Source organism: Canis lupus, chromosome 38 (assembly GCF_011100685.1).
Source record: "Canis lupus familiaris isolate Mischka breed German Shepherd chromosome 38, alternate assembly UU_Cfam_GSD_1.0, whole genome shotgun sequence".
Taxonomy (NCBI): domain Eukaryota; kingdom Metazoa; phylum Chordata; class Mammalia; order Carnivora; family Canidae; genus Canis; species Canis lupus.
This window is the reverse complement of record NC_049259.1, coordinates 2,991,031-3,018,292: the sequence shown is the minus strand read 5'-3', so window position 1 is coordinate 3,018,292 and position 27,262 is coordinate 2,991,031. Positions and strand designations below refer to the sequence as shown.

Genomic DNA, 27,262 nt, shown 5'->3' with positions numbered 1-27,262 from the left:
GAACCCAATGTAGGACTTGATCCCAGGACCCTGGGGTTATGACCTGAGCTGAAAGTGGGTACTTGACTGAGTCAGCCACCCAGGCAGCCCTGAGAGAAGCTGTTCTTAATCAAGTTAAGAAAGTGTCCTTTTATTCCTAATTGACTTAAAGCAAACAAACAACAAACCAGGAAAGAATATTACATTTTATTGGGTTGAGTTTGGGGAGATTTTTCCCTGGAATCACAGGTTGTGATGCTAGCTGGTATTTACCAGGACTCTGTCAGCTTTCATTCTTCAGAAATAGGGAATTCAAAGGTTGAAGGATAGGGAGCTTTCTAAGTGGCCTGTTCAAAGTGCTGAGGACAGAGCAGGATTGCTCAGCAAGACACAGACCCAAGGAGGGGTCACATGCAGGGTTGGGCAAGAGAGACGAAGAAGTGGCAAGTGGCAGTTGCTGTTTTATTTAAAACTTTTAAGGAAGTTGTTGCCAAACATTAAAGAGCTCAAAGAGTTATTAAATGGTAAGATTGCCAAACAGAACTCTACTACAGCTGATTAAAGACTTTTTCCCCCACAATTTTCTGTGGAGAAAGACTTTACTGCTTTCTCTACTGATACCTCCACTCATCCATACTTATCTTGGAAGTTCTTCCTGACATCTGATCTCAATCTTTCTTGCTGAGTGAGATACAGGCCTACTTAGTCTCCTATGACTTGTTTAAAGAAGAAAAAAGTAATTCCCCTACAAAGTAAGTGCAAGAATTTGTAGAGAACTTCACCCCTTTTAAAACCTAGAATTCACATGGCCACTTGAGTGTATTCCACTGGCTCAGAGTCAGCAGGGTTCGCAAAAGTCCAGAAATTGGGCTTGTGGCTTTTCGGATAGACATTGACATAATCTGTGGTTTCCTTTAGGTTCTCATAGTCCAGAGCAGATTCATTTTTTAGTCCTCCAGGGGTTGAAAAGACCACTTGTGTGTAATTCACATCCTTGGTGGCCTTAGTGGGGGGGAAACAGAGAAATATGCATCAAAATTCCTACCAGGGGACCCCAGGATGGAACTCTCACTCCAGGAGGCTCAGCTCACCCTAGGCTGGAAGGGAAAGAAGTGGCTTGCAGGTGTCTGTGTTGGAGAGCAGGGAAGGGGGAGTGGGGAAGATTGCCAATGCTGTCTGTAGGGAATTCATCAGTTTAAGGAAAGATGTGGAGACTCAGTCTCAGGACTCAAAGCAGACTTTGGCCCAGTGACTGGCGTATGGGGAGGAGGAGGTGGTCCATTGGCACTTGCATTTTTACAGCCCACCCAGACCCATTTTGTGTGGATGATCCATATTGCTACGAGCCTGACCACCTGTCACCTAAGGATGCTGCAAAAGCTCAAGAAGTCCCTCCTTCCCTGCTCCCATCTCTGGAGCAGGGGTGACCTGGCTGCTCAGTCTTGTACAGCAAGGACCCCAACTGCATACAAAGGGCTGGGGTCACTAGGGGTATCCATTACCTGGCAGTTTTGAGGCGAGCTGTCGGAGTTGTCGGAGCTGTTGGAGCTATCTGAGGATGTGTCGCTGCCATCTAGGGAGAAATAGAAACTGTTCTTCTAAGGAAAGCTGGAGGGTGTTAGCAGGGAATGGACACAATGGAAGGAAGAAGGAGACAAAGAGGCAGAGCCAGCCACGTAAAGGTAAGCGGAGAAGAGGGATTGGGAGCCTCTCCAAATAGGCAGGAACGTGCCCAAGAGTCCAGGCACCGCTGCTCCATCCAGCTCCATCTGAAATGCATAGCAAACACTCTGGGGTTGATTGTGTTGGGAGGGATAATCAGGGACACGCTGACACGGTGTGGCCCCGGGCAAACAGCTCTAGCCTCCTCAGTCCTGGGCACAGGTTTGGCACTAAATGTGTCACTAACTCTAGGCAAGTGATATCCCTTTTTGTGTCTGGCTTTGCTCCCCGTGAAGCAAGAGGGTTGGATGATGACCTCTGAGGTCCCTGGCAACCAGAGTCTCAGATTCTGGCCAGGCTCCGGGGAAACCCTAGGGCCAGGGTCACGATGGGGCCAGGGTCCCTCCGTTTCCATTGGAACATTGAATTCTTGTGAGTGGTCTCTTGTGGTTCTCTGAGGTCTTACCTCAGTGCAGGGGAAGCCTGACAACCAGATCTCTTCAACTGAAAAGATAAAATTAGAAGGCTGGAGCAAATGCAAATCAACCAAGAGATAAATCATTAGAAAAAGTGTGATCCTTGGTGAGTAAAGTGCGGCAGTTGTTTTGCTGTGGAAGCAGTGATTTCCATTGTGTGACCAGTGACCCGGTGCGTCTCCCTGGCCCTGAGAGAGAAAACAAGAGGGCAGCGTTCTTGTTGGGTCACTCACCACATGGGAATGGAGATTTGAGCCATTCCCAAGACTCATGTTTATTAAAATATCCAGATACCGTGGCCAGACGCAGGCAGACATCCTGGCTGTCCCACGAAGTGGCCAGGTAAAACAGGCACCATAATATTTCAAAGACAGGAGCAGAGACAAGCCCAGTCCCCCTCTGCAGTGGCTCACATTCAACCAAACCTGGACAAGAACTTAGAGCCACACAAACCCATGGGGATGGCCCGATGCGAGAGGAAGAGCAGCTTACTGAAAAAGGCAGGCTGCTGGGGCCTTCACGGAGGTGGGTGCAAGGAATCCTCCAGCCGGGGGTCGGGCTGGCAGGGGCAGGGCTCGCTGCTGCAGGGCGGCTCCCCAGGGGCCCGGGCACAGAAGAATAAGCTTTATGACAAGTTGTCCCCCCCTCACTCACGTCTATAATGGGGCTCAGACACAGGGGTGCTCCGAGTCTCCTTCTCCTGGGCAGCGAGTGGCTGACGGTGGGCAGGGCCGGGCCCGGGGGCCTGGAGCCTGGCCCCTTTCAGTATCCGCTCACTCTTCTTGGCTAAAGCGGACAAAGCCACAGTCAAAAGTGGCAGCTCTCCAGGCTAGGCACATCCTGCCTCTGGGCACCACCCTCGATAGGACAAAACGTTCAGAGAGCCCTCTTCAAACCTCCCACTGCACTCAAAGCCCTGCAGCACCCCTCAACTCGTTTGGAGTACAAGCCTCACTGTTCCTCCTCCTCTCAGTTCCAGCCACCCTGGCCTCTCTGCTCCTGCTGTTCACCAAATACCCGTCTGCTCAGAGCCTTTGCAGATGTCCCTCGCTTCCTCACTTCCAGAGGTTTATGCTCAAATGTCGGCATGTCAGTGATGCTGGCCGTCATCTAATTCATCTCTCCTTGCTTGGCTTCATCTTCTTCTTCTTCCCTAGGACTCACCATAATCCAACACACGTGTGTATACCTGTTTATCTAGTTTGTTGTCTGTGCCCCCCATGGAATATAAGTTATATAAGGACAGGGACTTTTGTTTTGTTTCCTGCTATATTGAATGAATGCACGCATGCATGCATGAATGAATGAATGGCTAGAGAAACCTAGACTTCCTTTATTTTATTTTCCCTAATTTTAATACCGTCCCAGAACAGAACTTCTCTATTTTCCACTGTGAATCAGTTTAAGAATTTAAGCTAATCTCTTAGTCTAGCCAGACTTCCTTCTGTTGAAATTCAAAGCCATTTCTTCACCACACTGAGTCCTTTGGCAGTGATGAAGAAAATTAGTCAGACCCAGGCTATATGAGCCCATCATCCTAAGCATTGCAGGAGGTTGTCTCTAGGTAGAGGGTCTGGGTGGTGGAAGGGCTCTGGGCTGTCATCCCCAACTGGAAATAGGTCGGGTCAGAGTGGAGATTACCCCGTACAGGATGATCTGCCCAGTGGATCCTCAAGGAGGTATTCAAAAGGGTCCTCGGGGGATCGTCGTGCTATAGGCTGGAGGATGGTGTCTGCAAGTGGTAGAAGGGAAATGCCAGGCCACTTACCCATGTTCCTGCAGAGCAGATAGTTGATGGCAGTGAAGAGGCAGGCCTGTAGGATGAAGGACACCACTGCAATCACTAAACCATGCCAGACCTTCATGTCTCTGTTGGGAAAGGAGAAAGGTCAGAGTTAGAGGTTGCAGAGATTCTAATGCAGCTGCAAACCCGTCCCTGCCCCCAGCCAGAGCCAGCCATCTGGTGCTGCTGTGTGTCTCAGGGCACGTCCCTTTGCCTCTCCGGACAGTAAGGCATGGGGAGCCGGGGAGGGTGGTGTGCATGCTCCAAAGCCAGTTTTACCAGTCAGTCTCACTGGAACCCCACTCACTCTGTCAGCATGATGAGCTTGCAGGGCAGCCCGGGGAATCAACGAAGCTCAGGCTCTTACGGGGGCAGAAGGAAGAGAGCTGGGAGCAACCACTCTGGGCACCACGTCTGCACGTTGCGTCCCCCACAGGGCAGGCCAGGAGAACTGCAGGAGGCAAGGTGGCTGGTCAGGACTCCTGGAATCTATGCCCCAATTCCCCTCAGGCAAACTCAGCGGCCGGGGGTGGGGGGAGTCTTTGCTCTCCCCAGCTTTCAGTTTTTGAACCTACAAAATAGGCAGTAACTAGTAGTTAGATAGTCGCACCTGACAGCGGGTGGGCATGCACTTGTGCCAGCCACAGCGCTGAGCCACTGGCACACACACCTACCTAACCCACACGGTCCCGTGTCTGGGATATCACGACCCCTCCTTTAAGGACGAGCAGTGGGAGATTCAGACTGCAGGGGGACACGTCGGAGGTCGCGCAGCTGGAAGTGGCTGGGCATGGATTTGGGTTCTAAATCCAAGCCTGCATCCTCGCCCGTTGGCCTCAGCTCCCGGAGAGTCTGCTGCCAGAAGTACCAGGGGAGTCAACTCAAGCAAATAGAGTCGGAGAGAGTCATTAAAGAAATCTAAATCTTGGTGCCTGGGTGGCTATCAGTTGGGTGTCGGCCTCCGGCTCAGGTCATGATCCATGTCCTAGAATCGAGTCCCACATCGGGCTCCCTACCCAGCAGGGAGTCTGCTTCTCCCTCTGCCCATCCCCCTGCTCATGCTCTCTCTCTCTCTCTCTCAAATAAATAAATAAAAATCTTAAAAAAAAAAAAAAAGAAATCCAAATCTTACATACATGCACTCACATGCACACCAGGCATGGCTTCATGGGGTTTTGGGGACCAAGACTCTGGATGCCATTATATCCCATGAATATGTTGATTTTAAAAATCAAGCTTTTGAATTTCATCAGCATGTTGCCAAATATGGAGTTTACTCTAGGACAAAGGTAAGATATTTTCAAAGCCTTCGAAATGATACTCGGCATTGAGACAGGGACACAACCACCTATTGTCCCGCAGCAGCCCATAAACCTTCAAAAGACTTTAAGTGCCACCGAGGCTTATTTTCCCCATTAGAGTTTCCAAATGCTAAGGGTGGTGTGGAAAGTCTTGAAAACTTTTGTTTTGATTGTGGTTCTCACACTGGGGCTTTCTAAGAATTTGGACCAAGAGTCAAGAGAGAGAGAAAGCAGAGATGGGCAAGAAGATATGTGGGATTTGCCACCAAAGCCTCCCCAGGGCTGGAGGCATTGGCCAGTTAGAAGTTTCCAGAGAGAAAACACCGCCATCTCTTTCACATACCTACCTACAAGCTAGCCCTTGGCAGTGACTTTTCTTCACAAGATCAAAAGCTGGGAGCAACACATACCCAATTTATCATCATACTTCCTCAACCTACCCCCCTTTATGACATAATAAATTCTAGCTACTTCTCCCGAAGGCACCTAACTCTACCCTTTGCTTTTCAAATTAAAATCTGTCAGGTTGCCTTGTAAGAATCAGGTGCTGGTAAGAAGGGGCTGCAGGGAGGCGGGAAGTAGACACAACCCAGACAGACAGAGGAGAAAGGACTCTGGGAAGATCCCAAAGTCCACAGACAAGTGAGTAGAAAATCCAGTATATCCCCCACCACCCCACCACCCCACACACACACAGCAGTCAGCAAACTCCAGAAAGAGAGCTCAGTCAAAAATGACTTGTGCACAAAATAAAATTTGCAGAGCCAGGATGCTGGAAATAAAACACAAGAATGATGAAGATGAGGCAAATGGGGATTTTTCAGGAAAAAAACAATGATCTTGAAGGACTGGGCAACTTGACTGCAAAAAGGCAGAGATAGGGTTTTAATGCCTTGCTTTTGTCTCATTTTGAATAAAGCCTTTTAAAATTTCAACAGGTTCTGATCTCTCAAATGGATTCCAGTATTGATTTCTGAGGCAGCTGCAAAAGGGTGATTGGACTTTACCAGGAGAGCTTTATTGCATGACGAAAGACATGAAAATCACAGAGAGAGGCTAGAAGCAAAGCCAATGTGTCTGGGAAACCAACAGCGTTGTTTCAGTTTTAAAGCGCTCTAGTGCTTTAGTATTGATGACTTCATCTTCAATGTCTTAATCACAGAAATTATGTGTCCTTAAATCACAGAAATTATTCTCCTTTCATCAAAGGGGATGGCCAGAAAGCCACTAAGGGCTGTGTTCTGAAACCACACTCAAATTTTAATTTTTTTAAGGCTCCTCTCTCTCCTTATTTATGAAAAATTAAACAACTAATAGACATTTGTGGTGGAATTTAAAATGCAAATGAGCAAAACATTTCACAAAATCACCCGCATTTTATCCCATAACATTTTCTACAGATTTCTATAAGTATTCTGTATATGTGTGCATGTAAATATATGTATCCATATATACAATCTTTTCTAAACATGGCATCATACTGATTAGCAGCTTTTCCTCTTCACTGAGTATGTCGTAAACATGTTTCCAGATCAGAAAAACCTCCCTTAAAAAGTTCCAAATTGGAGGCCCACGGGCCAAATTTGGTGCCTAGGTGATTTTGTTTGCTAAGGTGCTTTAAAGACTGAGTTTTGGATGCCCTAAGAAGGATTATGTATCCTTCAGTCACTGATCCCTGAAGCTATTTGAGTTTACTACTCTTGAGTTTTATGGCATCATTGTAAATTACTATGATTCCCCTTTATCAGTGTTTCTTAGCACTTTCTGAGATCTAGTGCCAGACAGTTCATTGTTGTCTAGAACTATTTTGCGCTGTGCTAGACATTCAGCATCATAGGAGACCACCATCATCCCGGGTTACTGTGACAACCAAAATTACCAAAAATGGCCCCGCACATTTCCAAATGCTTCATCCCAAGGCAGCAGCTCTTGCCCCCTGTTGAGAATCACTGCACTAAATCAATGTTCCATTATTTTAAAACCAATATCTTATTTGGGCTCTTTACACAAAACTATAATGCGTATACTTCCTTCCATTGTTTTAATATATTATGAACATCTTGCTGGCCAAATGACACACAGTACCTGTGTCAGTATGTAACCCAACAGACTTCAGTAAGAATCCAAGTTCTGTTCCCTTCTAAATGTGAATTATTACATTTCTCAGTACCTCAGCTTCTCTACCTATAAGATGTGGAGATTGATCATGTCTACACCACAGCATTCTTGTGTGGGCTCAGTGCCTTATGCTGTTTCTAAAGACCAATATACAACACCAGACATGTAGGAAGCACTCAGTGATTACAGATGGGTCCCCATGACGGTTTGACTTAATAATTTTTAGACATTACAGTGGTGGAAAAGTAGAAACCATACTTGGAATTTTTAATTTGGATCTGTTTGTGGGCTGTGCACTACCCTCTCTGATGCTGGGCAGCTCCGAGTCAGCTCTGCAACGATGAAGATCAACCATCCCATACATTCACAACCCTTCTGTACCCACATAAGCATTCTGCTCTTCACTTGCAGTGCAGGAGTCAATAAGCTACATGAGATATCCAACACTTTACGATACAGTAGGCTCTTTGTGTTGGATGATCTTTGCTCAACTCTAGGCTAATATGAGTGTTCTGAGCTCACTTAAGGTGGGCTAGGTGAAGCGATATTTGGTAGGTTAGGTGGAGTAAATGCATTTCTGATTTAGGATATTTTCAGTTTATGATGGGATTACTGGTACCTAACCCCGACGTAAATGGAGGAAGATCCAGATTCCATATTGTTCAACCCTGAAATGCTTCACCAAGATGGCAACTTGAGTAGAGCTATTAAAATTGAGTGGTCTGCTTTAGGAAACTCAGGCATTCATGTTAAGTATAGTTTGAAGATAAGATCCGGGACAGGATGAGGTATGAAAATGATGACAGATGTCATTATTTAAGTGGCTAATGGCCCCTAACCGCAATGAACAGGTTGTTCCTTGGGGTCTAATTGCAGATTGCTGATCAGACAGTGGGCAAAAACATCTGCTTATTTGCACCTCCCCACACACACATACCAAATAACCAGGAAATGAGCAAATTAGGGTAATTATGTTGTGAAAAGAGTTCCTGGACCATGAGAGAGTTTGCCACCGGCTCATTCCATCATTAAGATTGGGACAGTCCTGCCCTCCTTCACTGGCTGAGTTTTGACACTTGGACCAACAGTAATATAGCGCTGTGTCAGGGACCTCCCAACCACACTCCAGCAGAGTACTGGGAACACTTCCTCTGTTCGCTTCAGGCCCCGGGTGGAAATCCCAAGACTGATAAAGGAGCTCTTGGGGACCTGTGTGGTCGGTACAGCCCAACACTAAGGTAAAATAATAAAGATGCACCTCATTCCTGCCTGACATGCTTTCTTTGGAGAGTCATTTTATGAAGAGTAGTTTAAAACTAGAGCACAATAGAAAATTATTTATATGAAAATAATATGGATTGCAATAATCAATAATTGCTCTCATATTGTTAAGGCATTACTGATCTTTTAAAATTAAGTAGCTTTACTGACCTGGGTGGCTCAGTCAGTAAGGCATTTGCCTTTGGCTCAGGTCATGATCCTGGGGTCCTGGATTGAGCCCCACACGGGCTCCCTGCTCAGCAAGGAGTCTTCTTCTCTCTCTCCCACTCCCCCTATTTGTGCTCTCTCTCTCTCTCTCTCTGTTTCTGTCAAATAAATAAAACCTTTAAAAATTAAATTAAAGGGTGACCTGGGTGGCTTAATGGTTGAGCATCTGCCTTTGGCTCAGGTCATGACTCCGGATTCCTGGGATTGAGTCCCACATTGGGCTTCCCGTAGGGAGTCTGCTTCTCCCTCAGCCTATGTTTTTGCCTCTCTCTCTGTGTCTCTCATGAATAAATAAATAAATAAAATCTTAAAAAATAAAAAATAAAATTAAGTAGATTTAAAGAGTTTTAAGAGCCTTTAAAATATTTTTTGCAATCTTCATTGATTTATTATTTTTAAAATTAAAAACTTGAGCCATAGCACAGCTGAATGGTGTGGGAAGAGAACAAGCCAAGGAGATGAGAGCCTGGCTTCTCCTCCCAGCCCTGCCCCTTGTTCATCGTGGAGCTGAGACAGGTAGAAGTCCTTGCTAGGCCCTGGAGAATGAAGTGCTAGACACTTGAAAGTCATCCTCAGGCTCTTTTGAGCTCCAGGCACTCTGCTCTTTAAAGACTGAGGTAAGGAAGAGGGAAGAGAAGCAAATTTGGATGGAAATGGGATATTTTAAAAGAAAAAAATATCTGTTTTCATTTTATAATATCATCTTGTCTCCTCCACATTGCTAGGCTTTTCTCCCCTAATTTAATGCACACTTTGGAATAATCAAGAAGAGGAGAAAACATAAATAAGCCAAATTCATAATGAATCTAGCTGCAAAAACAGAGGAGATAAAAAAATTACGAGGCTCCTAAGGTGTATTTTTTAAAATGAGATCTCAATAAAATTAATGATTTCCTAGAAAAATATAAATTAGCAAAATTGATTCCACAAGGCACAGGAAACTTAACGAGACCAAAATCAAACCAAAGAAACAAGAAAGAAGTTTTGGAGGCAGCATGATATCTAGCAGTGAAAGGGAGAGAACTGGAGTCAGCTTGAGTTCATGTCCCAGCTCATTCTCTGCATGAGCTTGGTCTAGTTCTTAAACTCCTCAAAGTCTCAGTTTTCTTATCTGTAAGATGGGAGCGATAATAACTAGTTCTCAGGTTTGAATAAGACGAATATAAATGATACTTGCTTCTGAGGATGACATAGATGAGCTATGTGATGTAGTTATTATGGCTTTTGTCACAGAGTAATAAGTGTGGAACAAATGATAGTTATTTATTTAGAAATTAAAAGCATTTTGGAATTAATCTACTCAAAATTAATCTACTCAAAATTTGGTGTCCAAATAGTTTTAGGAAGTGAATTATTTTAAACTTTTGAGGAACATGTAATTTTTGTGGCATATATACAGACCCAGGGCACAGGAAAAAGGTGGAAAACTCTGCAGGATCATGTCATTTATGAACACCTTATGAACACAGGATTAAATATATGATAATATCACGAAGTTACTCCAGGGACATCCAGGAAATCAACTATGACAATAATGAATACTAGTGTTGAGTATTTACCATGCTCTTTTATGCTCTTGCTCTGCGAGAATAGACATTAATCACTGTTTCCTAGACAAGACAGTGAGGCTTGAGAATGTTGAGCAATTTGCCCTCGTCCCTCTGCTGGAAGAACCAAATTTCAAACCAAGCTCAGCTCTCCATCATTGCAGGGAACTGCCTCTTTTATAATATGAATAGAGCATCAATAGATCAAGTTTTTGAAATGATGATCTCACTAAAGTGTCAAAAAAGATTCATTTGATGAAATAAAATACTCATTTCTTATTTTTTTAAGTTAATGAAATAAGAATGTGATTGATAATTATTACTATAATAAAGAATATCCCTTCTATACCTAATCAACATCTTACCAAGCGGCAAAATGTTTTAGCGGTGATTTGAAAACAAGCATGTGTGCTGTAACCATTTAAAAAAATTAATCCTGAAAAAAAAAAAAAAATTAATCCTGGAAATTCTAACTTTGAGAAGTTGGAAGTTCCTCCAACCTCAAACCTACAATAATAATAGGGGTGTGGAATAGTTATTGAGCATATTCTGTGACACTTTTACAAACCTAACTCATTTAATTCTCATGACCACCTAAGAGGTAGTTTATTCTTTTTTCCTTTTCTTCTGTTAAAAATTGAAGCATAATTATTATTTCCATTTTATGTAGAGTAAAACTAAGACATGGAGAAGTTTAAATAACTTGCTCAAAATGATAGGTCTTTGGGCCCAGGCAGGTTGGCACCAGAGCCTGAGCTATTAATGGATACATGAAAGCAATAAAAAAAAGGTATGGTTTCGGGCAAGGGCAAGTCAAATCATCCTTATTTGCAAAAGATGTGATTCCATAACTAAACATCCCCAAAGAATCAGTTGAAAAAGTAGTGAAATTGATGAGAGTACTCAAAAAAGTCCTGAGAGCATGATAAATATTCTAAAATTACCAGCTATTCTTCCTATTATATCAGCAATAACCAGTTAGGAAACAGAATTGCAAGGGGGTGTGGGGACCAGGAGCCTTAGCAGCCATCACACCAGATAGAGCTAAGAATAATTTGAAGAGGGCACTTGGGTGACTCAGTGGTTGAGCATCTGCCTTTAGCTCAGGTCGTGATCCCAGGGTCCTGGGATCGAGTTCTGCATCGGGCCCCCTACATGGAGCCTGCTTCTCCCTCTGCCTCTGTCTCTGCCTCTCTCTCTGTGTCTCTCATGAATAAACAAATAAAATCTTAAAAAAAAAAAGAAGAAGAATTTGAAGAAAATAATAAAAATGTGCTGAGATATCTAAAAACTGGGGCACCTGGCTGGCTCAGTCAGTATAGCATGCGACTCTCATTCTCAGGATTGTGAGTTTGAACCCCACGTTGGTTGCAGAAACTTAGAAATAAAATCTTTAGGGACGCCTGGGTGGCTCAGTGGTTGAGCGCCTGCGTTCAGCTCAGGGTGTGCTCCGGGAGTCCTTGGATCGAGTTCCACATCAGGCTCCCCTCAAGGAGTCTACTTCTCCCTCTGCCTATGTCTCTGCCTCTCTCTCTGTGTATCTCTCATGAATAAATAAATTATTTTTTTAAAGAAAAAAGAAATAAAATCTCTTAAAAAATAAATAATGTAAAAAAAGACATTAATAGACACGTGATACTTCAGATTGGAAATCCAGAAAACTAAAAAAATCACTTTGAAATTAATTTGTTGGTTCTATATAATTCCAATCAAAATTACAGTGAGAATTATTTTACAACTCCAAATTAATTCTGAAAGTTATCTGGGGAAAAAAATAACAGTTGAGAAGAGCTGAAACATGTGAAAAGGAATTGTGACCAGGTGGGTTCCTGTCATATCATGTTTTTTTTTGTTTTGTTTTGTTTTTTAGATTTATTTATTTGGGGTGGGTGGGCAGAGGGAGAGAGAAACTCAAGCAGACCCTGTGCTAAATACAGAGCTCCATCTCACCACCCTGAGATCACCACCTGAGCCCAAACCTAGTGTTAGTGGCTCAATCAACTGTGCCACCTGGGTGCCCCTTGACATACCACTTCTAAAGGGTAGTATAGACTTTAAAAAATTCACTGGTATGTATGATAAATAAGTAACGAAAGTGGTTCACAAAGCTGTGGAAGGAAAGTGTCGTTTAAGAAACGTTGCACACAGAATAATGAATTAGCTTCCTATAAGAAAAACAAAAAAGAAACTTGCATCCAGACATGATATAACAAAATAAATTCCAAAGGGATTAAAGAAGTAAATATATTCAATTTGAGGCACTAAAAGTAGAAGGAAATGGATTGGATATTCACATATTCAATAACATTTATTAAATCCTAGACTTAATAAAAAGCTGAGAAAACTTTCTCAGCTTACACACAATGAAAGAAATAACAAAGCGACAGGAAAAATACATTTTACTCTAAAATATTAAAATTTCATGTATTTAAATCAAATAAACAAAATTTAAAGGCAAATAGACAAAAACGTTAGAACCAATGTATGCAATATATAACTTTAAAAGGCTTAGATTTTTTTTTACAAAAATTCTTAAGAAAAACCCTCCCATCTCCAATGGTAAAAAGATAAATGGAACAAACAATTTACAAACAATCTGGAATGAAACCAAAGCTATTATCACATGGTAGCCCTACCCACTATTGATTATAAAAGTGAAAATGGGAAACAATCTAATTGAAAAACAAAGGTTACATAAATTACGGTGAGGGTATAGAATGGAATATTACACCAACATTTAAAATTATATTGAGAAAAAATTAATCTGGGGAAGGAATCTGTTCCATGAAGAAGTACCATGCAGGTATATTGAGCTACATACAAAACATATTTTAAAAATATAAAAAGAAAGAAAATTTGTAAAAAAAAGAAAACTTTGGATCATTAAACTTTTTTTATATTAATTTAGTAATAACCCCTAGTCATCTGATTCAGTTCACCAAATCCAGAATAGTTTTTTGACAGTAATTTTGCTTATCAAATATAGATTTATTCATGAATGTAAATATGGAAATTAAACTGGGGATTTCATTTAAATGTACTTTGTTCAAAAAGAGCAAATAGAAAAAAAATACACCTATATGTTAACAAAAATGGGTGTTGGGATTGTGGACAATGTTTTATTTAACTATTCTATCTGTCATTGTCAAAGTTTTCTGCAATTACCGTATCTTTTTTCTAATCAAGGAAAAAAATATTTTAAGAGTATTGAAACAAGCCCAGAAATTCTGAGCCCCTCAGTTAGCATAGTACCAAATTTATCTACGTAAAAAATTTATCTACCATCTAAATTGTATCTCACCATGTTAATAAAACATTGAGATAATCAGATAAATGTGTGAGTTCCAATCAATCAAATACATATGGAGTGGTCTAGATGTATGTCCTTATGCGTAATAGTTTGATGGGCAAGAGGAAAGAGAAAACACCACCTGAACAGTCAGGAATTCACATTATACTTGGAAAATCAAGATATTAATATGGGAAAAATCAAAAAGCAGAAGAGATGTCACAACAAAGCATGATGAATCATCAGAAGGAATGGTATCCATAATATGTACCATCTTGGAGGAGAAATTGATCCCCACTCCACAGAGAGGAGTCATTGAGTAGGATCTTGGAAGAAAAAGCAATGGATGGATGGAGAAGTAGGGGAAGAGCAGTCCAGCTAAATGTGTCTGCCATCCCTGACTGTCGGGGAAGCCACTGCCTTCAACAAGGTTTGGTATAGATTTGGCCACACATAAATAAGATACTGCACGAGAAAGCTGGATACGCTGCAAGACATCCTCACAAATAAGTGCAGGAAGATGGTGAGGAGCAGGGACTTGGTGGCCAGATGGCTTGGATTTGGAATTTCAGCTCTGATCTTCCTGGTTATGAGTTAGTTGCTTTCTTTCTCTGGGCCTCAGTGTTTTATCCGAAAAATGAGGACAGCACCTGTTTCTTTTTTTAACTCACGTGTTGGTTGTGTGCTTGTTCTATGCCAGCATCATGCAAAACATGTTGCATAAACTATCTCATTATTTTTTATTTTTAAATTTTCTTAAAGTAGGCTCTATGCCCAATGTGGGGCTCAACCACAGGATCAAGAGTCACGTGCTCTACTGATGCGCAAATCAGGTGCCCCTACAAATTATCTTATTTAATCATCAGAACAACAAACTTATGAGGTAGCTACTATTTTCACCATGTAACATAGGAGAAAGCCAGGCTTTAATTCCCCACGAGGAGGACAGACTTCAAACCCGGGCTGTTTGGGGCCACAGCCATCACCATACTGCATACAATATTTAAGAAGTTTAGTCGAGTGCCTTGCTTATATACGTGCTCAACAGATGGTGATCCTCAGACCCAAACAGAGGACTTAACACAAACTGGTTTAACTGTAAAATCGTACCCATTTCCATAGGGCCCTGCAAAAAAACTGGGCTCACCCATGATTTTCAGGTAAGAGGTATAAGCAACCCAAGATACAAAGGCATATGGAAGTCCTCAGTCCTAAATGGTCCCTGCTCCCATGACTGTTGCCATGTCCACTCACCAGGGGACAGAGAAAGTAAAAATATCCAGCAGTGAGAAGGGAGGAATGGAGTCTGCCAAATACCACGGGGAAGGAGACAGCAGAGAGTTAGGGCATCACCTTTGTCCTGGGTGTCAGAAAAATCGTCTCTGGATTCCCTTCAGTGCCCCATGGCAGGGGCCTCACCCCAGGTGATTGGGACACATCTGGAATGTGAAATGAGAACCCAGATCAACTTTCCAGCATGGTGACTTTGTAAATTCAGCCACCTTGGGTATGTTGCTTCTTTCTGAGCCTCTGTCTAAACTTCTCTGTCTAAAACTGAGCGGGGTGTGTGTGTGTGTGTGTGCTAAATAGATCTAGTTCGGGCATTTTGTTGTACTAGAATTCCCTGAGTCTACCATGGGCATCAATGATGAGAGACTCAAAATAACCAGAAATACAACTTTAAGCTTCAACCAGATACACCACACCTCTCATAATACATATTTATAGGAACAGGCATCGCCAAGTTTTAAGGAAGAAAACAAATCATTCAAAGTTTCTGATTCGTAATTTTGGGGAAGGCACTTTTATCAGCAATGACCATAGATAAATGTAACCTGAATGTAACTTAGTTCTAAAACTAAATCAGCGAGTATACAAAGAATGGCGAGCAACTCAAGCAGTATTCCTGGATTCATTTTTGCTGGTTCCCACGAAGCTCCGGGTGAATTGAAAGGGCCAAGTCATTTGGTTTCATAGATCACCCAGCTATTTTTCAGAGAAGCTAAGCACCTCTACAGATTACGATCAGTTTGTGAGTGCTTTGGTGGCTCAGACCATGTCTTGTCCATATTTTACACACCACAATTCCTGGCACAATACTTAGAGACCATGGGTAGGAGAAGCACTTTGCAACATTCTGTTGCAATTCAATCAATTTACCTAGAGGAAACACTAACCCTGGGGGAGCCACTTAATGTCCTGAATCTCAGTTTCTCTTCTGCTAATTGGGGAGTCAAATGCCTGCCTCCTAAAGTTTTTCAAGGCAGGTAATCGAGACGGCGGAAGCTTCCAACACCATTCCTGCCTCATTGTTGGGTCTCAGAGCTTCATGGGCATCCCAACCTATGCAGTTTGGTCATGCAAGGGCCCCTCAATTGGTTTACTACTCTGCTGTTGCCAGCTTTATTTTATTATTTTTTAAGATTTTATTTATTTATTTGAGAGAGACTGAGATAGCAAGTGGAGAGGAGAGGGAGAAGAAGGCTTTCCACCAAGCAGGGAGCCCAATGTGGGACTCGATCCCAGGACCGTGGGACCCTGACCCGAGCCAAAGGCAGATGCTTAACTGACTGAGCCACGCTGGCATCCCTAGATTCTTAATAATTTCTTAAAAAGGAACCCCAGATTTTCAGATTTTCATTTACACTGGACCCTGCCTATTGTACAGCCGTCCTCAGTCACGGTATTGATTTGAGCAGAGTTGCCAAAGCTCGAACAAGGTCACTATACAGAGCAAGAAATAGGTCAGCCAATCACCAAGTCTCCCCTGAGTGCCTCATCTACACCCGTGAGCCCTGCGCCTTCTGAACTCCCAGAGGATGGCTCTAAGCACACTCTTCGGCACTAACTAAACAGAGATTTGCTTTCCCGGTTTAACTTCGGTCAAGCCACTTAACATCTCTGTGCCTCAGTTTCCTCAACTGTAAAGAGGAGCTATTAATAGCATCGGCATTTTCAGGGTTGCAGTGAGGATAAAATGAATTAATCTCTGTAAAGCTCTTAGCGCAGTTCCTGTCGGGGGTAAACTCTCTGTAAGGGTCACCTACTACTCTTCGCTGTTGTCTTACAACTTTCCTCTGCAGCAGCCTGCATTCTGACTCCCATTCATAATGCTTCAAATTGCCACCCCAGGCTTGCCCTTCCACATATGCCCGTTTTTTGCAACTCAGAGCAAATCTAAAGGAAAATACTTCTGCAGGGAGATGTTTCCTGGGATCTGCTTCCCTTCGACTTAAAAGGAGTGATTAATTTATAGCTATTATATTGATAGAGGGCTTCACTGGGCACCGTATCTACTACTGGTCTGCAATCCTCATAGCAACACTGTAAGGTGGCTTGGTTGTATGTCCATTTTACAGATGAAGAAACTGAGGCTTGCACAGGTTTAACAGAGTTCTTTGGCTCTAGTTCTGTCTGAATCCAAGGTCTGTGCACCTTTTAGCCGGAGCCCTGATTACAACTGCTGGTTAGCGTAGATACATCTTAGGTCTCAGGTCTCAGGAACAAGAGACTAATGTCCATCAAATACAAATTGCTCCATCTTAGGCTCCTGCCATGCCAAATACAAGTGACTTCCACACTCTGGAATCCCAACACAGAGACAGAGAATCCCCTCCGAGACGTCTGCACATATATGTTCACAGACACACACTCCTCCAACTAATGTAAAAATCTACTGACCCGGACAATACTTACCCCCAGGACCACGAGCAAGGTCTAACTGACCCCAGCTTGTGCTTCAGCAATGTCCCGATGGAAACATCATCCCCACCAACACCCCAGCCCCACCCAGGAGCTTCTCAGTCATTGGTGGTCAGTCACAAATGTTTCACCACTTCCAAAAGGGCGGGGGCATGCTGCTTGGAAGATAATAATCTAGCTCAGTTGAGTAGAGCAGAGTGAAGCAATAGATAACACCTTCTATCTCTCTCAGCAGGGCTCTACCCTGCTCCTCTTTGCAGACAGTTTACGTAGATGGAGGAGATTAGTAGTCTCTTTATCTCCATGTGATCGCACATTTAAAGACCACAAATATGCCCGTAGCCTGGTAACATGGAAAGAGCACTGATGGGGGAGCCAAGAGGCCTGGGTTCAAGTCCCATCTCTTGTATTAACTTGTTGCATGAGTTCAAACATATCACTTTCCATCAGACAACCCGTGTTCTTCCTCTATAAAATGAAGAAACAGGTGTCTCGATATTAGCAAAGGTCCCTTCCAGCCTGGCCCATCTTTGAATCTGCGTGTGATGTGGCCCCAAATTAAAAGATGCGTGTGACAGATTTGGGGAGCTGATGAGGATCGTTTTCCAAAGACAATTTCTTTGCCATTAAACATTAAATGAAGCCAACCTAAGACGGTTGTTGCAGTTTATATGATCACACCAGGAAGGCAAGGAAGGCCAATTGCAGGCTTTTCGTGGGTCTCAAGCTAAAGCCCCAGGATTCAAATTTGGGGGTGAAGAAGACATGAGGAGGATAAAATGATCCTGCTATAAAGTGAAGAAAGCAGAAATGTATAGGTCTCTGTGACATCACCTCCCTGTTGAGAACAAGTTAGAACCAGTGTAGAACAATGGCTTCAGAATCAGATATATTCAGATGTAAACCCTGCTATATTACTTGGTGGCTGTGCGTCTTGAGGAAAGTTGCTTAAAGTTGCTTAACCTCTTTTTCCTTTGTAAAATTGGGTTAATAATAATAAATACCTAATTTTTAAAAAATCTCCTAAGTTCATTTAAAGTTAAATAATACAAATAGATCGGCAAAGCACTTAACAGAAGATCCTTTCTGGGGTAAACAACAAATAGTAGCCATCTATATTTTTATTCTAGAAAGCCATCCCTTAGGCTGAATCTTGCTCAGTGACTCTTGATGTATCATCAGCTCACTGTGGAAGTAAGTCTGCGGCTGGAGCTACCGTTTTCTTTCCTTTACAGAAGTTGTGTTAAGGACACAGAGCCCTGCTATCACTCAAGATTTAGGAGCCCACAAGAGTGATTTCCTAACTGGGCTCTCCACACCCTCCGGGTTCACCTGCCAATATCAAATACTCTCCCCTCTGCTCCGGGTCGGCCTTGCTCGCTGAGTAATTAACTCAAGCCACAGTTAACTTACGGGAACCAAGCTGAGTCTCAACATTTCCAGCACCGTGTGACATGAACCCGGTGTAGCTGTGGCAGCAGCCAGAGCTGTGTGAGCTTCAAGTCGCTCTGCTCCTCTGCGTGGACCACTCTTGAACCTTCCATGACACCGTTCCGAGGCTCACAGTGCCATGTAGTTATTGAGGATCTTTGAACGAGACGTATGTGGGGTTCTCATGTGTGCACGCTCACTAGACAGTGATGCAACAATAAAAAGTCCACTTGACTTGGACATCAGTGCCCCAGAGATCTGAGGCACTTGGCAGGTCTGGACTGCATTTTCCTGGTATAGAACTAGAAGGAGTTCTGATTAGATCATTCGTGACTCTGCACAGCAAAGTAAGGGGCTCTGAGGGTCTCTGTCTTATTCTTCTCTGGGTCCTGGGTGGCCAGACCTTTGCCTGTATCTATAGTAGGGGCTCAACAAATACAGCAGGGGCATGAATAAGAGAGTGAATAAATTCAAGTGCTCAGTTACACACGCAGACCTGCAGCTCACATCCCATCTAAACACAAACACGAGGATGAGCTGAGGATTCACCCACAAACGCACTTAGCCTGCTCCTGCCTGGAGGCCCCTGGGAACACGTTCCTCGCCCGGGCTCCCTTCTGGGCTGCATCTGCCGAGTCCCACATGACAAGGGCCCTCCTGTCTGCTTTGAGCTCAACAGACCCCAGCCCCAAAGGCAGGACTTGGGGGGAGATCAGAACAGTGATAAATGAAGTTATAACATCTGTAACAGCAACAGGAAGTTATTTTTGATAGTTTATCACCTGCTGGAGTGGCTGATGGTCGTCGCTAACACGCCTTCCCCTACACTCCCCCGACAGTGTATGAGACCTCATCCCTCCCAAAGCCCTTTCCCCTGCGCAATGTCTCCGACCCCTGCGGGACACGGTGTCTCCCAGAGAACACAGTACAGTCTGCAGGAGAAGTGATCTAGTCTCCCCATCTATAAGAGAGGAAGGTGGTGTTGCAACGGGAGTAGGGATTTTCTGGCAAAGGGAAAACCTCTTGCTCACCATGCCATCCCCCTAAAACGTTCTCCACACTACTTCCCCTGCATACTTGTCTTTTAAAAATACTTTTCCAAATTGTTTTCCACATTATATCAAATGAACTTTTAAAACCCACAGCTCTGGTTATGTCATTTCTCTGCTTAAAAACTCTCCCGTGGCTTCCCATTGTACTTAGGACAAAATCCAAGATCCTGAATAAGATCTATAAGGCTCCCCCTACCTGGCAGCTGCCTGCCCTTTTAAAGCTATAGCTCAGGTATTTTGCTTGGTTTTTTCTCTCCACCCTCTTCCAGACCCCCTCCATCACAGGCTGTCTGCTCAAATGGGTCCCTCTGTGCCCAAGTGGTTTTCATGGTACTTTTTTTAAGATTTTATTTTTAGGTAATCTCTACGCCCAATGTGGGGTTTGAACGGACAACCCTGAGATCAAGAGTGGCATGCTTATGAGCCAGCCAGGTGCCCCGTCACCGCATTTTTAATGGCTATGTAATATCCCACCTTGCTGGCATAACCCTAAATTCCAAACCATTCCTTGGGTCATCACTAGTTGTTTCCAGTGTTTTTACTCTTGCAAATAACACCGTCATAGTTAACTTTGTACACACTGGTTTTTTCCCCCTTATTTCAGACTATTTCCTTAGGATTCAGTTCTAGAATTGAATATCTAAGTTCAAGGAAAGTGCACTTATGGTTCTTGCATCATATTGACCTTCTGCTTTCAGAAGATGTATCCTCTTAGCAGTATTTGAGCGTGTTCATTTATCTACAATCTGGAGAGCAATGAGTTATCATTTTTCAGTAATGATAGTTACAGCCAGGAGGGTTTTATTTTTTTAATTTTTTTAAGATTTATTTATTTATTCATGACAGATACAGAGAGAAAGAGAGAGGCAGAGACACAGGCAGAGACAGAAGCAGGCTCCATACAGGGAGCCCAACGTGGGACTCGATCCCGGGTCTCCAGGATCACACCCTGGGCTGAAGGCAGTGCTAAACCACTGAGCCACCCCGGCTGCCCGCCAGGAGGGCTTTAATTTATTTTTTTCGAATCTGTTTATCATTAGTCATAACATGTTTTACTATCTATTGAGTGCCAGGAACTGTACCAGTTGCTTCCTGTACACTAATTTATTTAATCCTCAGAACAAACTTGCGAAAAGGGTATTATTTTAAAATGAAGAAACTGAAAATTGGGGAGGTTCTTGAGAGTTTGGTAAATAGCAGAACAAGGATTCAAATTCAGATCTTTCATTATTATTTCAAAAGCCATTTGCTTTATGCAATATTTGTACACATTCTGTACCCCCTAATGGACTTTGTGCATTGGTGAGTAGGTCGACACTCAACATGCCATGGGCAGCGTGCACTGCAGAGCCCTAAGTTCACATGACAACAATATGAAGCACCGAGCCCTGCACTTTTCCAGAGTCAATGGTCTACAGCCAGGAGCTACTTGCCCTTGGTCACCCCCACCACTCCTGCCCCCTCTTTCAGCTTTAACTTTTTATTGATTGGTGGGCTTGCTCCATAACTTAAAGCTTACCTTCAGTGACAGATGCCCTACAATGACCACCTCCAGAGTTGTTCAAGAATCAATGAGCCCACATGAAGTACTCTGTTAACTACAAAACACTCTACAAATGTTAGACTGTATTATCTTTCTTTTTCTGCCTTTTCAAAGAGTGATTGATTGATTTTAGAGAGCTCACATGCTAGCAGGGAAAGGGCAAGGGGAGAGGGAGAGGAGGAGACTCTCAAGCAGAGTCCCCGCTGAGCAAGGAGCCTGACGTGGGGCTCCATCCCACGACTCAGAGATCACAACCTGAGCAGAAACCAAGAGTTGGATGCTTTACCGACTGATCCAGCCAGGCACCCCAGGCTATATTATCTTTTAAAAATAACATACAGGAAAATGGAGAGTGACAGCTACCGAGAGCAGGGTTCCTTCTAGATTGTTCTAAAATTGATTGTGGTGCTAGTTGTGCATTTCTGCCGATGTACTAAAAACCACAAGATTGTTAATGAGTGAATTCTACGGTATGTGAATTCCACCTCAATGAAGCTACTATTAAAAAAGAATTAAAGAAAAAATCGAAGGCTTTCCTACTATGGCATCAGTGTTATTCCCCCTAAATGGTTCTGCCACCCATTCATTCTGTGGCTATTTCTTGATGGTCTGTGATGTGTCTGGCCCTATGCTAAGTGCTTGGGATACAGAGTGAAGAAGATAGACGTGGTCCTTATCCTCATGTGACTGGGATCATAGACTTCAGGCAAGAAGTCACAAAGAGGGGGGGCACCTGGGTGGCTCAGTTGGCTGAGGGTCTGACTTAGGTCATGATCAGCTCAGGTCATGATCTTAGGATCTCAGGATTTCAAAATTGAGCCCTCTTAAGATTCTCTCTCTTCCTCTGCCCCTCCTCTCCCTCTCTCTCTCTCTCTCTCTCTCTCTCTGGCTCTTGCTCTCACTCTCGTTCTCCCAATTTTGCTCTTGCTCTCACTTTCTCTCTGTCTCAAAACATAAAAATAAATAAACAAATAAATAAATAAAAATAAGTCACACAAAGGTGTGATGAAGGCTGTATTCTGGAAAGTTGAAAGGAGTCAGTGAACAGACAGCAGTGGGGCTCATCACAGTCTTTGGTCAGAGAAGCCTCAGCTTCTGTCTGCAGGTAGAGCCACAGATTTCAGTGGCACAGGCAAGCAGATGCTCCTGAAGACTTTGGGAGTAGAGTGAGAACACAGAGGTCCCAAGAGAAAGCCCTGAGATGCTCCAATATCAGAAGGACAGCTGGAGCCTGAGCAGGAGACCCCAAAATCATGATGAAGACATAGCAGGAACAGGACAGGAGTGGACAGATGCTAGGCCTCAAGGGACATCCATCTAACATCTGGGGCTCCTGGCTGTCCCCCCACTTCCCTTATGCAGTCAATATTGCCCCAGCTGGTGTGTTTCCAGGGGATGTCAATGAAGTTACTGGATCAAGTTTTCAACATTCCATGTCCAGGAACATATTTTCAGAGTATATTAGAGGAGTACACTATTTTTGCAAAGCCTGAAATACACCCTTTTCTAAAAACAAGAATCCTTTGGAAATGAAGGACATCCCTCTGCACTCATCAGTCTCGTTAAATTTGCACTGTAGTACGTTGTGTTCTTTCCTCCATCTGGCCTCGCCTACCTTGCACATAAATTTTCTTCCACTGTTTTGAGTCCATGTTGGCTCTCCACTCAGATGATCGGCAACCAAGGAAGTGAAAAAGTGGGGGTCATGTGATTTATTTATTGGCAGAGTTTCTGATTATGAGGAGCTACTGCTGAATGATACCTGAGGCAGGTTCTCAAACAAAAAAACCTCTGGTAATGGATAATGGCCAGTCCCTTCTAATGTTGGCAACATAGTCCTGCTGATCTAGTTCCCTCAAGTAACCAATGAGACACAACTCCTTATAATACAATCAATTGTAATAACCAGTTACTAATTCTTCACATTTTCTATTGCATCTTATAGTTTATTAAAAAGATTTTATTTATTCATTTATGATAGACATAGAGAGAGAGAGAGAGAGAAGCAGGGACACAGGCAGAGGGCGAAACAGGCTCCATGCCGGGAACCCGACGTGGGACTCAATCCCGGGACTCCAGGATCATCCTGAGCCAAAGGCAGGCGCCAAACTGCTGAGCCACCTAGGGATCCCCTGCATCTTATAGTTTATAGAATATTTTTGTGAGACATTATCAGAAAACACCTGTGGAAGTAGCCATTATTATTTCCATTTTACAGATGAGAAAGCCTGAACTTAGGGAAATTAGTTAACTTGGGAAAGGTTGGACACAGTAAGTGAAGGGCTGAGATTGAGAGCCAACAGTGGTGACTCAACGGGGTTGTGCAGGTGGCAATGGACCTGTCCATCTTGGCAGCGGGCATTAAAGGGGTGTGTTGTCTCTAAGGATTTTAAAACAATAAAACTAAAGGCAATTTATTTTTTATTATCACCATGCGCCAGTAATTCTAAATAACGTCAGTGATAACTGTTACTTCTGGGCACTGAGAAACTTGCTCTAATAGAAACATTAAGAGAGCAAGTGAGCCTTATTTCCAGTCACACACAGAGATTTCTCTCAGGACTTTGGAAAAGATTTTATGTTCCAAATCCCCGTCCTTGTTAAAACAGTTATATTCTCTTTGATGATTTTCAGAGCCTTGCAGGATTGTGCTTTTTCAGGAGAAATAACAGTGGACACAATGTCTAGAAGCTCCTCAACCTACTTAACAGAATTTCCCAAGAATCTTCTAGAAGAGAAGACTCACATCAATTCACTCATTCACCAAATGCACTAAGCAGCTCCTCAGAGAGATGCAATGCAGGAGCCATGGGTGCAGGTAGAGAGCAAGGAGAGGAAGGCGGCTCCCACCAGGCTGGGGAGCTGTGGACAACTTCTTTTGAGGATAAGCTGGAGGAAATCGTCTTAGAGCCCAAGACCTGGACCTTCTTGGAGCACATAATTTACTTGCCCTCCAGGCTTTAGCTGGAAATATCCAGAATTCTCCCTTCCAAACTGAGAAGAGTAGCTGTTTTCTACAAAGTCACAAAGGTTGATTTAGGATTGGAGTCTCAGCTGTTAGCCCAGACCTGAACGGTTTCCTAGAACCTCAAATTCTCAGTGCTAAAACTGGGACAGTCCCCAGGAAATCGAGATGGTTGACCATCCTTCCTTCTAGTTGCTAAGATTTCTTAATTACTTCTAAGTGTTCATTTGGCTGTTGTTAAAATCACCATGGGCCCCAAGATTAGGGGAAAGATTAGAGAAAGCCTGAGAAATATCTTTATTTTAGATATCTATAGGAGCCAGCGCCAAGACAGGCTCACACATGAGCTCCAGGAAGACCCTAGAGCGGGATCTCTTAAGACCAGTGTTACTGACATTTTGTGAAGGATAATTCTAGTTTCGGGGGAGGGGGGTCTGTCCAGTGCATCTTAGGTTTTTTAACAGCATCCCTGGCCTCTACCCAATGTATTCCAGTAACACACCACGTGCGCACGTGCACACACACACATCCCACCTCATTGAGACAATCAAAAATGTCTCCAGATATTTTCAAATGTCCCCTGGAGGGGGGAGTGAAATTTCTCCCAGCTGAGAGCCACTGCCATAGAGAGATGTCTCTTGCAGCCTCACTAAGAATTTGGAGCTGTTGTGCACAAATCAGTGTTGGTAGAGAGGGTGTCCTGGCTTCAGGCTGAGCAGTCACCCCATTTGCCAAGATGAAAACCTAAGTTAACTCTAACCTAGAGTTAGCCTGGTCACTCGGTCCCTCTGCGACAGTGCCACCTGAGCAGGTGTCCTCTTTTACCAGTTCTTCCCATGAGCACTACAAGGAATACTTCCCGTCCTATGGATGCCCCTTAGGGAAATGAAAGGGAGTTTAAAGAATACTACATGGCCTTTCACAGAATATATTACATATTGAAGGCTCTGAGAAGCCTTGCAATAAAGAGTCCTGTCTAAATTTTATAATCCTTGGGATGCCTGGGTGGCTCAGTGGTTGAGCATCTGCCTTTGGCTCAGGGTGTGACCCTGGGGTCCAGGATCGAATCCCACATCGGGCTCCCTGCATGGGGCCTGCTTCTGCCTCTGCCTGTGTCTCTGCCTCTCCCTCTGTGTGTCTCTCATAAATAAATAAATAAATAAATAAATAAATAAATAAATAAATAAATAAATAAATTTTACGATCCAGATTTATGTGAAGGTCAATCTACCCATTAAGATTTAAATATCATTGGCTCAATATTCTAGCCGTTGGTTTAGAAACTCTGGGGCCCTCTCTGAGATTTCTGAGAATTTCCAGAGGGTTTGTGTTCCTGTACTCACTTCCAGCTCTCAGTTCGGCCTCCTCCCGATTTGTCCAACTCATTCATATAGCACCTTTCACCACTTCCCTCTTATTTCTGCTCTATGCTGACCAAGACGTGTATTTCAGGCCCCCTTCCCCTTCCCCAAAATACCTGCACGAGGCATTGGTGTGCTCAGCAGGCTTTCCTGAGGTTTGTAGTGGTAGAAGTCTTTTATGTGACTTTGACCTTCCTTCCTCTCAAAACTTTCCCCTTTATCCCCCTAAATCATGATTCTTCCAGCTTCTTCTACCCCCACTCAACTCATTCTCACTTTATTGTACAAAATATCTTCACTTTACCCTCCTTCCTTGGTCTCAGACCTACTTTTGCACTTTGAAAGTATTGTTAATGGGCGACTGCCTACCGTACCATCCAAACTCTGACTTTTGAGTGAAAGGGGATGTCATAATGATGTCACCGGGACAACTGGTGTACACCAGGCGAATCCCTGGCACACCAGGGCACATGACAAGCATACATCTCCACTACAACAAAGGGCTGTCTACTCCTGGACTTGCCCTTGATTGACACAGAAAAGGTGGCAGAGGGTTGGAAATGTTATTGTTTCCTTTCTACCCTTTCCTCCTCTCGTCATTCCTCATGAATGGAATGGAGCCATAGAGTACGATGTTCTTATTAAATAGACCAGGCCACCCTCCCTAGATGATAAGCAGTAGCTTCCCTCAGCTTTGATTTTAAGTGAAAATTCCTTTTTCTCCATTGCTCTTTGCTTATTCATCATTTCCCAAATTTATTTGGTCCTAGATCTCATTTAATCTCTCCATCCCTACATCCATTAATGTCTCCTGTAACTGGGACACACTTTGGGGAACTCGGAGCTCAGAGAGAAGGAGGACTTTCACCTTTGCCACTTAAATCACCTTGTGTGATGACAGGATTAGGGTGAAGACTGGCCTGGGTTCAGGAGTCCCCTGTAAGTGAGGAGAACACTGGAGATTAACAGAGAAGAGCACCAAGAGTGCAGAGAGCGGAATCTACAGCCAGAGGCGTAGCCCCTCCCAAACCAGGCTGCTCTATGTTGACATTCCATGGAATATGCTCTGGGAAATGCTGCCTTGAATCCCTGATTCCCAAACTCAGGTGCTGAGTTGTTGCACAAACCTCATCTCCTCATACTTTTTCCTTTCTACTCCAAACACTCTCACCTCCCTGCTATTCTTTGACTATGTAAGGTGTACTTCCACCTCAGGGCCTTTGCATTTACTGTTCCTTCTGCCCAGAATGTTGTTCCCCATTTACTCTCACTTCCTTTAGGTCAAGTGATAGTGAGGCCTCCCCTGATCATCCAATGCAAAATAACACCCTGCTTCCACTTCTGTTTCCTACATTCCATGACTCGCTTTATTAATATGCCAACATCTGATAGTCTGTGTGTATGTTCATTTGTTCATTGACTATTTCTCCCTCCTAGAAGGTAAGCTCCATGAGGACAAGGCTTTGTATCTTGGGGTCACAGCTAGATTTCCAGAGTCTAGAACATGGTGAGATTTAATACATGTTTTTAAGTGAAGAAAAGAAGGAGAGACTCCATGGTAATTC

General features: G+C 43.5%; 1 protein-coding gene across 1 annotated transcript; it reads right to left on the bottom strand.

Moving 5' to 3' along the window:
* Positions 1-126: 126 nt before the first annotated feature.
* Positions 127-17,427, bottom strand: RHEX (regulator of hemoglobinization and erythroid cell expansion). The gene is made up of 6 exons (XM_038585914.1): positions 17,340-17,427; positions 4,208-4,351; positions 3,886-3,986; positions 2,772-2,903; positions 1,482-1,552; positions 127-981 (listed from the first exon to the last, which is right to left on the bottom strand). Exons 2-6 carry the CDS (start codon positions 4,216-4,218, stop codon positions 781-783), a joined length of 516 nt encoding a protein of 171 aa, XP_038441842.1. The 5' UTR covers positions 4,219-4,351; positions 17,340-17,427; the 3' UTR covers positions 127-780.
* Between the last annotated feature and the right edge of the window lie 9,835 nt (positions 17,428-27,262).